Consider the following 17,217-nt stretch of genomic DNA (forward strand, 5'->3'; position numbering starts at 1 on the left):
AACTATGGTGGACCATCATAACTGTGCCACATGTTCAGGTGAGCCAGCAGATGCAGTCTGAAGGACACCACAGTGCTCAGAGCCTCAGCAGGAAGTGCACTGAGCTCAACAGCCGCTGGAGAAGACTCCAAGAGCAAATGTGTGAACGAGGAGACAAGCTCCGACAAGCAGGACAACAGGAACAGCTCATGGACCTGCTGCAGGTATACTACCTGTGTGATGCACACTAATGTTAAAGCTGACATATTCTGCATATTCTGTGTTGCGCAGTCATTTTGGTACAGATGAAAAAATGGGCTGCTCGTTAGTGTGATGTGCAGCTGTCCATTGTTGTGATGATGTTTACGGCGACGTCATCTCCCATTGGGCACCGCATTTTTTTAACGCGGAAGTCGGAGGACTTGTTTCTTTTATGAAGTCATTTTAGATGAATATTGTGATTTCAAATGTGCAAATTATAACATAAAGATCCACGGTGTCAGAGATTATTATTATAGAGCTCACGCAGTCACAGTAGGTCTGCTTTAAGCCAAGCATTTAACCAGTTGTAAACAATACTAATATAAAATATTTTCAGGATGCTAAGTTGAAAATTGAGGCAATTCAGTGGATGCTGAACAATGCAGCAAAAGGACATGACCTCCGCTCCAGTCGCCAGCTGCTCAAGGTACAGACTGAGGAGACTCACATTTGTGCTCCAGAGACGTGTACTATACATGTATTTAATCTTTTGTATGGGCATAATGTACATGCTTTGAATGTTTCCCACAGGAGCACCAGCAGCTGGAGCAGGAGGCGGCTGAGCTGGCTGAAAAGATGAACTCCATCATGGGTCGAGTCAAACGTTTGGCCTCCACTCACTTTGACTCCCAGAGACTTCTACAGGACACGGACACCTACCTCTCTCTGTACGCTCTTTAGTATGGTTCCATAGCTCTACGTCTTTCTACACTCTCTTTAGTATGGTTCTATAGTTCTATCTCTCTGTACACTCTTTAGTATGGATCTATAGTTCTATCTCTCCGTACACTCTTTAGTATGGTTCTATAGTTCTATCTCTCTGTACACTCTTTAGTATGGTTCTATAGTTCTATCTCTCCGTACACTCTTTAGTATGGTTCTATAGTTCTATCTCTCTGTACACTCTTTAGTATGGTTCTATAGTTCTGTCTCCGTCTGTACACTCTTTAGTATGGTTCTATAGTTCTGTCTCTCTCTGTACACTCTTTAGTATGGTTCTGTAGTTCTATCTCTCTGTACACTCTTTAGTATGGTTCAATAGTTCTATCTCTCTGTACACTCTTTAGTATGGTTCTGTAGTTCTGTCTCTCTCTGTACACTCTTTAGTATGGTTCTATAGTTGTATCTCTCTGTACTCTCTTTAGTATGGTTCTATAGTTCTATCTCTCCGTACACTCTTTAGTATGGTTCTATAGTTCTATCTCTCTGTACACTCTTTAGTATGGTTCTATAGTTCTGTCTCCGTCTGTACACTCTTTAGTATGGTTCTATAGTTCTGTCTCTCTCTGTACACTCTTTAGTATGGTTCTGTAGTTCTATCTCTCTGTACACTCTTTAGTATGGTTCAATAGTTCTATCTCTCTGTACACTCTTTAGTATGGTTCTATAGTTCCATCTCTCTGTACACTCTTTAGTATGGTTCTATAGTTCCATCTCTCTGTACACTCTTTAGTATGGTTCTATAGTTCTATCTCTCTGTACACTCTTTAGTATGGTTCTATAGTTCTATCTCTCTGTACACTCTTTAGTATGGTTTTATAGTTCTATCTCTCTGTACACTCTTTAGTATGGTTCTATAGTTCTATCTCTCTGTACACTCTTTAGTATGGTTTTATAGTTCTATCTCTCTGTACACTCTTTAGTATGGTTCTATAGTTCTATCTCTCTGTACACTCTTTAGTATGGTTCTGTAGTTCTATCTCTCTGTACACTCTTTAGTATGGTTCTATAGTTCTGTCTCTCTGTACACTCTTTAGTATGGTTCTATAGTGCTGTCGCTCTCTGTACACTGTTTAGTATGGTTCTATAGTTCTATCTCTCTGTACACTCTTTAGTATGGTTCTATAGTTCTGTCGCTCTCTGTACACTGTTTAGTATGGTTCTATAGTTCTGTCGCTCTCTGTACACTGTTTAGTATGGTTCTATAGTTCTATCTCTCTGTACACTCTTTAGTATGGTTCTATAGTTCTATCTCTCCATACACTTGTTTGTATGGTTCCCCTGTTTTTTTCTGTCCATTCACGTCTTCATTATCATTGTCCTGTGGGTGTGTATCTCTTATTGTTGGTCTCTTCGTAGCATATGGGCGCGTGGTGGAGGGCGGTGGAGGCGGTGGGGGGCGGTGGGGGGCGGTGGAGGGCGGTGGAGGGTGGTGGAGGGCGGTGGAGGGTGGTGGAGGGCAGTGTTGTACAGTGTTGCACGGTGTTGTACAGGTGGTTGCCGGGCAGCACTCACAGTGAACGAGCTAATAGCAGGCGTCCAGCTGTCAGTCCATGCGGCTAAATGACTGCTCTATTATGGCTCTGCACAAAACGCTTCAAACTGTGAAAAATAATAACCAAGCACTTACCCACATTTTTAATGCTAGGCTTTTGGACAGCGTTTATGCACAATAAACTGGCTCTGTGTGGGCCCAGGCCTGCAGATTTGTCATAAGATTTAAAGCTATTTATGTCCTTATATAAGTTTGTAATAGAAAACATGAACAAACCCTGCTCAAGTACAGGTGTCTGAGGCCACACAGTCTACAGACACATATAGAACAGATTAGCAGCAACTTTTGTGCATTTCCTTCAAGATTTTTTTTAGATAAAATATATAAATAAGACTTGTGTACAGACTCGTATTGGTAACCATACGGAGGGTTTGAATCCCTGGAGAGATCACTAGATTACTCAAACACATATGGATGTTGAGGGAACAACATTATAACATGGTAGAAAGCTCCAAAAAAAATCACTTTTGCATAATACCTCCTTTTTAATGAGAAATTCTTTAGTGACAGACTGTAATGTGACTAAGGAAAGACTTCTGAATATAGTCTGTATAAAACATTGGTGACCTCTTAGGTTCAAGTCCCTTCAGAAGCCTCTGGAGCTGCGGCGCTCGGTGCTGGAGGCCTCAGTTCTTCTATTTGAGTTCCACCATGATGTCGACTTGGAACTAAGCTGGATCTCCGAGAAACTGGCTCTGTGTGGGGCTGAAAGTGGACTGGACAAGAGTCTGTCTGCTGCCCTAAGCTCCACACACAAACACAAGGTATACACACAAACACATAAACACAAGGTATACACACAAACGCGTAAACACAAGGTATACACACAAGCACACAAACACAAGATATACACACAAGCACACAAACACAAGATATACACACAGACACATAAACACAAGGTATACACAAACACATAAACACAAGATATACACACAAACACATTAACACAAGATATACACACGAACACATAAACACAAGGTATACACACAAATGCGTAAACACAAGGTATACACACAGACACATAAACACAAGATATACACACAAACACATAAACACAAGGTTTACACACAAACGCGTAAACACAAGGTATACACACAAACACATAAACACAAGATATACACACAAACACATTAACACAAGATATACACACGAACACATAAACACAAGGTATACACACAAATGCGTAAACACAAGGTATACACACAGACACATAAACACAAGATGTACACACAAACACATAAACACAAGATATACACACAAACACATAAACACAAGGTATACACACAAACGCATAAACACAAGATATACACACAAACACAAGATATACACACACACACAAACACAAGATATACACATAAACACAAGATATACACACAAACACATAAACACAAGATATACACACAAACACATAAACACAAGATATACACACAAACACATAAACACGAGATATACACATAAACACAAGATATACACACAAACACATTAACACAAGATATACACACGAACACATAAACACAAGGTATACACACAAATGCGTAAACACAAGGTATACACACAGACACATAAACACAAGATGTACACACAAACACATAAACACAAGGTATATACACAAACACATAAACACAAGATATACACACAAACACAAGATATACACACACACACAAACACAAGATATACACATAAACACAAGATATACACACAAACACATAAACACAAGGTCTATACACACACCACACACAAACACAAGGTATACACACAAACACATAAACACAAGGTATACACACAAACACAAGGTCTATACACACACCACACACAAACACAAGATATACACAACAAACACATAAACACAGGATATACACACAAGCACACAAACAAGCACACAAACACCACACACAAACACAAGGTATACACACACATACACACACAAACACAAACATGCTCCCTAGGCCTGTGACATCATATTGTCAATGATCAGCTTGGTTCTACCTCATAGACTGTGTACATAAATGGACATAGCTAATCTTCTAGCTGCTGTGTTCCAAATAGGACGTGAGCATGTGCGCGCTTCTGGCTCCATCGACTCTGCCTCCAATTCACTTTACATTGACAAATTGTTGCCCCTCTCGCTGTAACGGTTACCATGAGCCACGTCATTTTGGTCTTAAAATGATCATATTAACCCTCTCTACATAATCCTGGTGTTTGGATTTTGCCATTTTGTCTGTAAATCGAGATATGAGCATTAATAACAGACAAATCAAGTGTCTTCTTTCCACCAAGGACGTTCCCGCTTTTGTTAGCAGTAGGTTTGATTGACAGTGTCCGCTCCCTGCTAAACCAGCGCTGTGGACAGGAAGAGGCGGTACCTTCAACAGCCTGGTTCTCAACTGGCTCTTTGGTTGTTATGTTACTGGTGGTCGGAACTAGTTTCTAAATTCGCCCTATAACTGCTAGCCTCGATGAGCTTCATTTGAGTGAAGATGAGCACTGTGCGTGACGTCACACTCACTTAGTCCACTTTTGTGTACAGTGTATGGTCTACAGCCAGTCCTCTGTCATCGAGCTGAGTTCAGGAAGAGGAGTCGGGGGAAGAAATTTGACTAGGGTCTACATGTTTTTAATATGACAAAATATCATTTGATTGAAAATTGGGATGGATCAAGATGAAAAAAAAACAACAACTCACAGTTCATTTTTTGGTTATTTTGGCCTAAAACGGTCTCTGGTCATTGCACTACAACAGCACTTGTTTATATATTACACTTTTACTCAGTCCCTCTACAGCCACAGTGGAGCTCCAGGGATGTTATGTGTGTGTGATGAGGAAACAACACTGCAACATAGATCAGAGAATAGTGTTTAGCTGGACTTAAAGAGGCAGACAGAGCACATGTGGCTTGAATGTTGACTTAATGTTGTGTTTCCAGGAGCTGCAGGCCGAAGTGAACGCTCACAGCAAACACCTGAACTCTGTCCTGAAGAAGGGGAGGAGCCTCGCTAAATCCAACCAATCAGATGCAGGCGTCATTCTAGAAAGGTTCTTCTGCGTTTCCCATTAGTCATTTCTGTTGTGTCCTGGCCTGTTTGTGACACTGGTGCATTTGAAGGTGTGACCATCTGAAGGCAGAGTGGGAGGAGCTAGAGGAGGCCTGTAGCCGAAGAGCCGCTCAACTGAACAAGGCTGTAACCCGAGAACAGGTGAGTGGAGAAAACAAAAGATTTATTAAGACCCATTTCAAGTGCACTTGACAGATTAAAATATTTTTCTAATTCTGACTTGGTTTGGTGGGATAGTACCTGTGCTAAATAGTCATCATAGTTTCACATCAGTTCAGTGTCAGTTTGTGGGAAGAAAGGTGAGATAAGTACAAAAAAAGAAAGGAAGTAGCACTGAGTTCTAAGTCAGAATCTCAAACAATTTTTGCACAAGAATGATGTTTTCCTGACAGTTTAAACAGTGATTTAATTAAATATGTGTTGGCTTTTACTTTTATTTGTCAGACAGGGTCACACTGTGTCCCTCGTTTACATCATCGTTGCTCTGTAGCGTACCTGTACGTATATGACGTCTGCTGCTCGTGTTCGCCCAGGAAGTAAAATTATAACATTCACCAAAATGACAACATTTGCAAAATCTTAAATATAATGATGTTAACTGTGTTTTAGTGAAATGTATAGCCTAACTATGTGGACTTTAAGCATCTCGGGCAGAGCAGATATGGGAATGTCAAGATTTACCATTTTTTCAGCCACCACAAATATTTATACTTACTGAGTTTGAGAACAAACGGTTCACTGCAAAAACAGTGCAACTCCAGTCACTCTTCTGCATGTGTACATGTGAAGCCCAGTGAGTCACTCGCTTTCTGTGTGTGCGCGCGTGTGTGTGTGCGCATGTGCAGCCCAGCACATCACTCACTGCTGGAATGAATGGCATGAGTCTCAACCACTCAATAACAAATCAATGCAGTGTGGGACCATTTTAGGTATCCTTGGGTATCCCAGGGTGTTGTAAAAGGTGATGGATATCCAAAAGTGTGCTGCATTTGATGTAAATGTGATCTGAAAGTAAAATATTCATATTATAATAATAGAAGAAAAATAAACTATGGATTAAAGAAAATGTGATACTGTGACAACAGACTTCCTTAATGCTCCAGGCTCCTCTCTGACAGAGCAGACTGATGGTGGGTCACAGTTTTGGCTCCTTTTGCCTCCTTTATTCTCCTCTCCTTGTTGCAGCTGCTGTTGGACTGTTCAGAGCTGGAGTCCAGACTCACTGAAGCTCTCAGTCTAGTGTCTAATGATGACTATGGCAAAGACTCAACGGCCACTCAGAGCCACATCTCCAAACACCAGGTCTGTGCCAACATGTGCCACTGTCATGGTCTGTGTTTATTTTTATTGATTATTTGATAGGGACAAGTCTGTACATTAGAAATACTACAAAATAATATTGTAAAATACTACACTATTTATAGCCAAGGTTAATTTGCAATGTCTGTCTCTAGAAGGGCTTTTACAAAAGGCAAAAACACACACAGGGTTCATTTTATGATTTTTGACCTCCTGATACCCGAGCTCCTGCATGACATGCTTTATTTCTCTCTGTTATTTGTGCTAATTGGGACCCGATGAGTGTAAAAACAAAGAATTATCTTTTTACATTATGTCCACATATGAGGACATTCATTCTATATTTTAATCATTTTTATAGAGTGTAAAAACAATTGTACCTCTTGGAACAATGTGGCTCATTTGAAGTGCTGCTAAGACATGCCTTTACAAAAAATTAATTAATAAAAATAACATAACACAACATTCTAAACACTTAAAAATATTCAAAACTGAACATTTTTGAATTGTTTCTGTTCTTGTACGCTCTTCTTCTTCTACTAAAAATTTGTACTGTGGCCTAGACAACCCAAAATGTGTTGTCCACATATGAGGACGCCAGGTCCCAGGAGGTTAAGACCCATTTAAGTTCATGTGTAAAACCACCCCAGTCTAGGTCCAGTTTCAGCTCAGAGCTTAAGGAGTTCCAGAGTGCTCTGGACAGAGAATGTGGACTGCCCAAAATGATGTTTTTCTCAGGGGCACCTTCATATTGCCGTTGTCGGCTCCATATGTGATGGACTATGAGGACACCTGGAGCTCTATTCTGCGAACATTTATACAGCAATTTTGCATTACAAAATAATTTTCAAAACTAACAAAATCTAATCTCTGAAATTTCTGAGCTACAAATAAGACAATAATTGTATTAATGAGGCCACCTTTAGCTCATTTCAAATGTTCTAAAAGCCTCCTATGGAAACATATTTCAAATGTTCTAAAAGTTTGTTCATTCAAAGTGGAACACTTCCTGTATTATGTCTGTGTAGACCCTCAATCGTCCAAGTCTGATCCATAGCAAAAGGCGAAGTTCCAATCTGTCAACTTGACAAATCGTTGTAGAAGTGAAGACGTTTCGACAGATTTGAGCTTTGTCTTTTGCTACTTCCTGTATTACCACATAACTTCACAAGGTGGAACAAAGTGTTTTCTGTTTGAGAGAAGAACTCAGTCTAAATATGCAGGGTTTGTTTTTAAACATGTGTGAATGAAACAAAACACAACTTCAGGTCTGTTTGTGATGAGGAAACATTAGAACAGAGATCAGAAAATAGCCTAATATGGGCCCTTTAACCATGTTTTTGAGTCGTCTTAGCAGTTCTTTGACATATTAGTTGGTGATGTTTTCTTTTATAAATCATCATCATCCTTATATATCATCCTGTCCGTCTCTGTGGCTGCAGGTGTTGATGGGCCGTGTGGAGGTGCTGCAGTCTGAGGTGGAGGCTCTGGAGCTGCAGGTGGAGAAGGCCCAGAGGAGATGGAGTCTGGAGGAACTCAGCCGCAGCTACACCCGCCTAGAGAACCTCAGTCGGGAACTGCAACACCAGGCACAGACCAGGTGAGAGCAGAGACCAGGGATCAAAGACCCTGGTCCCTGCTCTTGTTCTTTGACTGTTGCCATAATTAGAATTGGTAATTGACGCAAATTTGTAAATGATTTCAACCTTTTTTGTCAGAGGTCAGAGGTTACAGGAAGTACTTGTTCTTCACGAGTTCAAACATGAGGCGTCAGAGCTAGAGGACTGGATGAAACAACAGAAGCAGAGCATAGAGGCGCAGGAACCCAGTAGCGAGCAGCACCTAGAGGTAAATGTGGAACTGTGCTCCCCTAGGGCACCTGGCAGTGTCACTATTTTGTCCCTAAATAATAAAGATATGAACGTTAATAATAGACCAATCAGGTGCCTTCTTTCACCAAGGTCGCTACCGCTAGCATTAGCAACAGGTTTGATTGACAGTGTTGTTAAGCGCTTGCCCCCTGCTAAACCAGTGGTGTGTGCAGGAAAAAATATTATCACACCCTTGCTACTGATTGTCTCTTTGGTTACCATGATACTCGCTGTCAGAATGCAAATATGGAACTTGTCTCCAAATTGGTCCCTATAACTGCTCTAGCCTCGATGAGCTTCATGTGGCTGGAGCTGAATGCTGTGGTTGATGTCACACCCCCTTAGTCCACTTCTTTGTACAGTCTGTGTTAAACTGTGGTTCCAGCTGCTCAGGGGGAAGTTGGACGGGTTCCTCAAACATCTGGACGTGTGTGAGGAGCGTCTACAGATATGCAAAGACTCTGGCACCAGACTCATCCGGAACAAGCACCCACAGAGCCGAACTGTGAAGGAGATGTTGCAGTCCCTCAGGTCTGCTCCAGTCAACACAAGCACTCCACCGCCTATATTATGCAAAACTGACTCTTGTGAGCTTTAAGCCATGCTGCAATACGGTTACCTCCTCAAAAACAGACCTGGAGTTGTATTTTGTTTCATTCACACATGTTTGAGTAACACCATTATTAGTCTGTCCACATCTCCAAAGCCCAAAATATTTTGTTCTACCCTGTGATGTTATGAAGTGTTTTCAAGTTAACATATTTTATATTATGTTTAGTTCTGTAGACATTGACAATTCCAGGGATGAAATGATCAAAATGATTCGAGTGAAGGTGTATGGAGCTTAAAAACACAGTGGAGGGTTTGTGTGTCAAACATGTGAATGAAACAAACCACAACTCCAGGTCTGTTTGTGATGAGGAAACTACATTAGAACAGAGATCAGAAAAATGGCCATTACCATGGAAATCTGCCATGTCTGTAGCAGTAGTGCAAAACTCTCATAGAGATATATTAAAACAGTATTAAAAAGTAAAAGTGCAGTGGAACAGCAACGATAAACTGTTTCTCATTGCTGCAAAATACATCTGTCACTCTATAGTGTAGAATAATTTTTGATTGAACGCGAAGGCTAGTGTTTAGCATCTTAGAACTGCTTTAGTTGTTTGTATCACCATTAATTTCTGTGAGCCAAATGTTAAACTAGGAGATTTTACCAAAGATCAACACCTGTCGTTGTGACAATCATGTCAAAGTCCTTTTATCTTGTTAAATAATTTATTTGAACAATTAGACATTTTGGTACAGTACTACTGATGCTGGGAGGAGTCTTACTGTGAGTCTGTGTGTGCAGTGCATGCTGGGAGGAGCTCCAGGGTGTGGCTTCAGAGCGAGAGGAGCAGTTGCAGAGAGAGGAGGCGTGTCTTAAATTCTACCAAGAGCTCAGCGATGCTCTGGCCCTCATCAAGGTCTGTGTCTGCTTAATATAGCATTGTACACGTTATATAACATAATAAAAACAGTTTATTTACCCTACAGACTTACACGACCAGTCAAAGGTTTGGACACACCATGATTATTTACACTGTAGATTCTCACCGAAGCCTCAAAACTATGAATGACACATGTGGAATGTAGTGAACAAAAATAAACTCAAAATAACAGATTTTTTAAATAGCCTTAACCCTTTGCACTTTTGACATAACTTGACCCTGATGCAGCACAGCTGTGAAATGAAAACCATTTCAGGAGACTTCACCATGAGACTGATTTGAATATAAAATATATTTATTGAGTTATTTAACTATTTTAGTAGAAAAAGTAATGAAATGGTGTGCTCAAACTTTTGACTGGTCGTGGACAGAACATAATGTAACGAAAGCAGTTCATTTACCCTGCCCTTGTCCTACTGAAGGAGCGGCACAAGAGCATCCCAGACTCTGTGGCCAAAGACCTGAGAGGAGTGATGTCACAGCAGAAGAAACATCAGACTCTGCTGCAGGAGCTGGCCTCCACTGAACACCAGGTACCTCCTCAGATACAGGTCATATCAGGTACCTCCTCAGATACAGGTCATATCAGGTACCTCCTCAGATACAGGTCATATCATGTACATTCTCAGATGTACAGACCCATACAGTCTAATGTAAGGACATGTTCAATCAGGTACCTCCTCAGATATAGGTCATTCAGCATAATATACCCCCTCTGATACAGGTCAGACATTAATGCAGGACACTTTCAATGAGGTCAGAGCGTTCCAAAAACACAAAACTGCATGATCCCTTTCGTACATTATTGGTTAAAATGATTAATGTTATATAGCAAAAGAAAATTAATTTTGGTGACTGGAGAAAAGTGTTCCCCTCAGACAGATATAAGGCAGTTACTCACCAGTATCGAGGCAGAACTGAAGAAGCCAACAAACTGAATCTATTCACTGCCAAACTTTTGTCCAGTCAACAGAATACTTTTTTTTTGCATTAAAACAATTCATCTTTTTCTGGCTTTATAAAAAAGAAGAAACTCATTGAAGAAGGTCTTAATGTTCGGGTTACCTTTTATTAACAGTTAAATGAGCTTCAGGACGGCATGGATGCCATCTTGGATTCCTGCTCTCCTCACCTCAAGCCCCGCCTCCAGGAAGTGCAGCAGGAAGTGATGGAAAGGTGGGAGGAGCTCCGTCTGGAAGCCGAGCAGAGGGAGGAGGAGCTTCATGCGGCACAGCAGAGACACCTCTTCCTCAACATGGTCTGTTCTTCTGCCTTTCCTCTAATGTCCACTAGGGGGCCTTCATCACAGCAGTTCTACTTGAACTATTGATTCTTTGCAGTGACATCATGCTGGGACTGTTCTGCATGTACAGTTGAAACCAGAAGTTTTACACACTATGCTTTTTCTTCTCCCTGTCAAATATGAAATCAGACTAAACCTCTCCTGTTTTAGATCTACCATTAGGATTACAAAAAGTATTTCTATTTGCTAAATGCCAGAATAATGAGAGAAGGATTTTCTTAAACAGTTTTTCATTGCTTTCTTCAAAGTCCGATTTTTACCTATAATAAGATTACTATGCATTTAAACAAATTGGGAAAACAACAGCAAAAGACCTTGTGAAGATGCTGCTGAAGCTGATAGGAGTGTGTCATTATCCACAGTGAAACAAGGACTGTACTGACATGGACTGAAAGGACACTGCAGGAAGAGGACATTGCTCCAAAAGAAACATAAAAAAGCCAGATTACAGTTTGCAAAAGGACACAGGGACAAAGACCTTCAGTTTTGGAGACATGTCCTGTGAACTGTTAAAGCCTAATGAGCGTTGTTAGGCTTGTAAACATCCCCCTTTTTCTTCCAAACATAAGAACACCATCCCAACTGTGAAATATGGGGGTGGCAGCATCATGTTGTGGGGTTGTTTTGCTGCAGCAGGAACTGGCGCATTTCACAAAATTCATGAGGAAAGAACATTATGTGGAAATACTAAAGCAACATCTCAAGACATCAGCCAGGAAGTTAAAGCTTGGCCACAAATGGGTCTTCCATATGGACAATGACCTGACGCATACTGCCAAACTGGTTACAAAGTGGCTTAAGGATAACAAAGTCAATGTTTTGGAGTGGCCACCACAAAGACCTGATCTCAATCTTATTGAAATGTATGAACAGACCTGAAAAGGCATGTGCAAGCAGGACGGCCACAAACTTGGCTCAGTTACACCAGTTCTGTCAGAAGGAATGGGCCAGAATTCCTGCCAACTATTGTGAGAAGCTTGAGGAAGCATATCCTAAACGTTTGACCCAAGTTATCCAGTTAAAGGCAATGGGACCAAATATTAATGAAATGTATGTAAACATCTGACTTTGGAAAAAGTAATGAAAAATTGTGTAAAAAAATCCTACTCTCATTATTCTGGCATTTAGCAAATAGAAATAATTTCCTAATTGACCTAAAACAGGAAAAGTGTCTGGGGTGAGGAACATTAGCAGTAACATACAATAAAATAACCTGTTCTCACCTGTCCTCTACGTTTGTCAGGTGCACGATTACCTGTCGTGGTGTTTGGAGCTGAGGGGAGTGATGGCGGCTGAGGAAAGCATCAGTGATGTTTCCACAGCAGACCTCCAGCTGTCTGCACATCAACAACTCAGAGCCGAGATGGACCAACGGGAAGAGATCTACCAGCAGGCTGTGGACATGGGGGAGGAGCTACAGAGACTGGACCGAGCTAATCGGCGAGAGGTGAGGACAGGGGAGAGGGGCAATAGTTGCCTACCCTGAACATCATTTCCTTTGTAACAATAGCCTGGGTGTTTCTGGATGATTTGAAGTTTAAACTATACCTGAAACATGATTTGTCCTATCCTTTTACACATGTCCTTTGTATGTTTGAGGTGGTGGAGAAAGTGCAGAGTCTGTGCTTAGAGCGAGAGCGTCTGGAGCAGCAGTGGGCCGACCGACAAAGGAGCTTAGAAGAGATTCAGCTGGAGCAACTGTTCTACAGAGAAGCCAATAGTCTGGACAAGACCTCTGCCTCTCAGGAGGTACAACACACACTAACCCTGTACACTAACCCCTACAAATTAACCCCGCACACTAACCCTACAAATTAATTCTGCACACTATCCCTACAAATTAATTCTGCACACTAACCCTACAAATTAACCCTGCACACTAACCCTACAAATTAACCCTGCACACTAACCCTACAAATGAACCCTGTACACGAACCCTGCACACTAACCCTACAAATTAACCCTGCAACTCATTTTGGTCCGGGGGCTGCATACGACCTAATTTGATTTTAAGGGAGCCAAACCAGAAAACTCACAGCATAAATACCTGAAAATAGCAATAAGTTCAAATTTTTGTGCACAGAAACAATTGTAATACAAAATTTGTAATGTTTATTTAAAGACATTGCATGGCCAAAAAAAAAAGTTGCCACCAAAAACAAAGGTCACACACTCTAATATTTGGTTGTTCCGCCTTTAGCTTTGATTACGGCCCATTCACTGTGGCTTTGTTTCGATTTCGCTTCTGCAATGTCACACAATTTATTTGCATCCAGAGTTGCATTAATTTTTCACTCAGATGTTGCATTGATGATGGTCGAGTTTGACGCTGCACAAAGCTTCTCCAGCACATCCCAAAGATTCTCAATGGGGTTACACACTCACCCTGTACACACTCACCCTGTACACACTCACCCTGTACACACTCACCCTACACACTCACCCTACACACTAACCCTGTACACACTCACCCTACTCACTAACTCTACGCACTAACCCTATAAAGCTACTGCAGTTGTTGTCACGCAGTCCTGGCATTTACCTCCAAACTCCCGTAGAAAGTAACGACATTTGACGTAATGAAAAAACTATGTGAATTTCAGAGTGGATCCTGATTATGAACCGGGATGTTCACATGAATGTTCTGACCTCCGTGTGTGTGTGCATTTCAGAACACTTCTGACCTCTGTGTCTGTGTGTTTCTGGACACTTCTGACCTCACTGTGTGTGTGTCCAGGTGCTGCTGCAGAAGGCTGCTGTGGGAGACTCTGTGGATGAGATCGAGGCCCTGATCAAACATCATGAAGCTTTTGAGAAGCTTCTCCTCTCTCAGGACGACAAGGTGAATATGGACATGTCCCACTGAGGATATACGAGTGTGAGACCGGTCTAACCTGTCCTCTCTCATCTGGCCTCTCTTCTGTCTCTCCTCTGTCCTCTCTGTCTTCTCTGTCCTCTCTGTTCTTTCTGTCCTCTCTGCTCCACAGCTGTACTCTCTGAAGGAGCAGTCGGACCGTCTGAGGAAGCGTGTGAGCTCAGAGCGGAGCAGTAGAATCCGGAGCAAATACAAGTCTGTGATGAAGCGCAGAGAGAAGATCAGAGAGCTGTCTGTGCAGCACAGAGAGGGACTGGAGCTAAACTACCTCATCGCGCTCTTCAACAGGGACGCAACGCTGGTAATACAGATGCCCTTCCGTACTTATGTACCCCTGTATGTCAGACGCCCTCCCATTCTTTTTTATCCTTATGTGTCAGATGTCCTCCCATCCTCATACCCCCCTGTGTCAGATGCCCTCCCATCCTCATACACCCCTGTGTCAGATGCCCTCCCATCCTCATTTATCCCTACATGTCAGATTCCCTTCCATCTATCAGTTCTACTTTTTGAGTGTAAATTGTGTTAGTTGTTCAGTGTTTGTCTGTAGCCTGTGTGTTTTTCAGGCAGAGGAGTGGATCAGCGAGCGCTCACACAAACTGTCTGAGGGCAGTGAGGTGGACCTGAGCAGTTTACAGAGCAAATTGAACCTACTACAGAAACATCAGGCGTTTGAGTCTGAGATCCAAGCACACAGCCAGGACATCAGCGCTGTGCTTCAGGTGAGAGGGAGAGGCTCTTTGTTTTCTCTTTATTGTATTTACAATCACCAAGTTAACAAGAACATTTAGATAGATTTACAATAAAGAGAAAATGGAAGGATATTGATACTTTGCAGTGACATTACGCTGGGGGGGTTCTATATGTATGTCTATGGTGGAATGTTCAGCTGTTACCATGGTGACACAATGCACACATTGGGAAACTGACAAAAAGTAAAAAAAAAAAAAAAGCAAAATGGATTCAAGGAACACATTTTTGGGAGCCTGTTGATTTTCAACAAAAAGGTGATAGTGACTAACTGAAAAACTGTTGGCTAATGCTAGCTAGCTTGGGCCTATAATGTTATTTAAGATGAACTTGTTTAACAGCACAAATCAGCTCATCTGTTGTACTTGAGTTACGTCAGTTGCTTCTGGTCAGATTCTGTTAAAACAAAGCTCAGATTAAAGTCCACTGTGAATAACAGCTTCAGACAGAGCAGTGCCTCAGTTAGCATCGCACCCTCAGGGAATGTTGATGACATCAGCTGCAAAAGGAAGGATGTCTTTTCAATGAAATATCCATATCCAAGTATAATGACAAGTAATGATGATGGGATGAACTGACTTGCAAACAGAGTTGTTAACTGTCTCTTCCGGGTCCAAGGCAGGCAAAAAAAGGTAAAAATCAGCTGTGAAGTTGCTAGTTGGACCTGGAAGTGACATCATCACTGAACAACACTATGGACCTCAACAGTGACCTGCTCATTCATTTTTTCATAGACTTTCCTAAAAGTTTGAAAGCTCAGCTCTGTGGAACTAATGACACAAGACCTGTACTTTTATTTAAAATCTATTTGTGAAACTTATAAACCACTGAGTTATTAAAGAATTTCACAGAACCTTGTGTTTTAAATGTTTTTTTTTTTTATTTAAAAAAATCTGTGTTATGGACATTAGTTAGCACGTAGCTGGTTAGCCTCTGTGATGCCTTTAAACTATGAATATTTTGAATTTTTCTAAATGTATATGGGAAAAATTAATGGGAATTTTACTTTCAGAGCTGCAGTTGATATTGACGTGGGCTGAACTGTGGAGCTCCATAGCCTTAGTGTGTGCATGATTTAGAGAGAGAGAGAGAGATATAGAGGTTGATTTTTGTAGTTTTTTTCCTACAGATTTTTGTAGTTTTATCTTACAGTTTTATCTTTCTCAAGAAACTTCTAATGTCTTGCCTGTTTGTGTGTCAGTCAGGGGAGCAGCTTCTGGCTCTGTCTCCTCTCTGCTCCACAGACGTGACCAGGACCATGGCGTCTCTACGGCGACGCTGGGAAGATCTGCAGACGGCTGTGGCTCTCAGAGGCAGCGCCCTCCAGGACCACAGGGATCTGCTGGAGTTTCTGCAGAAGGTGGAAGAGACTGAGGCCTGGATCAGAGACAAGGTCCTGCTCACAACATCATAGGATTAAAACACAAAAGCATTACACAAGATTATGAAAAGGCCCATGTGACTCTATTCTCTGATCTCTGTTCTAATGTTGTCTGGTCTGTAGGAGGTGCTCATCAGTGTCGGGGACTTGGGGAAGGATTATGAACATGGAGTCCAACTGCTGAAGAAACTGAGCGAGTTCAGAACCAAAGGACGAGGGGTGAGTCCCTCTCAAGACTCCTTTGGAGTTATTCTTTAAGATATTGAACTCACACTTTAAAGGTTCTGGTTTAGTTTGTTATTGTTTAGTGCATATGACAGTTTAGATTAAATACATAGTTAACATGATAATTTAAGATTTTACTGAAAGATCTTGCCTAGTTTTTCTGTGTTAACAAAGCCTGTCTAAATTCTGCAATAATAATGATTAGACTAATAAAAATAAATGACAACACTTTTATTTTGTTCAATGACACTACTTTTAGAACTACTAGTGCTACTTCCTACTTACTTTTTAAAAATTCTAAACTGCCGTGTGTGACAGGAGGAGACGGTGGATGACGCTCACATCAGAGCCATAAATGACAGTGCGGCTCGTTTGGAGAAGAGGCAGAGGACAGAGGAGCTCCAGACAGTGAGGAAGAGGAGGCAGCAGCTCAACAACAGGTGCTTCA

At 41.4% G+C, this 17,217-nt stretch overlaps 1 protein-coding gene across 1 annotated transcript in view; it reads left to right on the forward strand.

Moving 5' to 3' along the window:
- The window catches only part of sptbn5 (spectrin, beta, non-erythrocytic 5), a 67,413-nt gene that overhangs the window by 29,688 nt on the left and 20,508 nt on the right, over positions 1 to 17,217 (forward strand). Inside the window, exons 29-49 of the mRNA XM_033987793.2 lie at positions 39 to 203; positions 578 to 667; positions 772 to 908; positions 3,090 to 3,279; positions 5,443 to 5,552; positions 5,623 to 5,713; positions 6,758 to 6,874; positions 8,314 to 8,471; positions 8,590 to 8,719; positions 9,128 to 9,273; positions 10,097 to 10,211; positions 10,658 to 10,768; positions 11,314 to 11,493; positions 12,782 to 12,985; positions 13,138 to 13,287; positions 14,276 to 14,380; positions 14,526 to 14,714; positions 14,980 to 15,135; positions 16,365 to 16,556; positions 16,668 to 16,763; positions 17,088 to 17,209. Coding sequence (XP_033843684.2) covers positions 39 to 203; positions 578 to 667; positions 772 to 908; positions 3,090 to 3,279; positions 5,443 to 5,552; positions 5,623 to 5,713; positions 6,758 to 6,874; positions 8,314 to 8,471; positions 8,590 to 8,719; positions 9,128 to 9,273; positions 10,097 to 10,211; positions 10,658 to 10,768; positions 11,314 to 11,493; positions 12,782 to 12,985; positions 13,138 to 13,287; positions 14,276 to 14,380; positions 14,526 to 14,714; positions 14,980 to 15,135; positions 16,365 to 16,556; positions 16,668 to 16,763; positions 17,088 to 17,209 — 2,954 coding nt within the window. The remainder of the gene's footprint in view (positions 1 to 38; positions 204 to 577; positions 668 to 771; positions 909 to 3,089; positions 3,280 to 5,442; positions 5,553 to 5,622; positions 5,714 to 6,757; positions 6,875 to 8,313; positions 8,472 to 8,589; positions 8,720 to 9,127; positions 9,274 to 10,096; positions 10,212 to 10,657; positions 10,769 to 11,313; positions 11,494 to 12,781; positions 12,986 to 13,137; positions 13,288 to 14,275; positions 14,381 to 14,525; positions 14,715 to 14,979; positions 15,136 to 16,364; positions 16,557 to 16,667; positions 16,764 to 17,087; positions 17,210 to 17,217) is intronic.

Source organism: Periophthalmus magnuspinnatus, chromosome 22 (assembly GCF_009829125.3).
Source record: "Periophthalmus magnuspinnatus isolate fPerMag1 chromosome 22, fPerMag1.2.pri, whole genome shotgun sequence".
In the NCBI taxonomy this organism is placed as follows: Eukaryota; Metazoa; Chordata; class Actinopteri; order Gobiiformes; family Gobiidae; genus Periophthalmus; species Periophthalmus magnuspinnatus.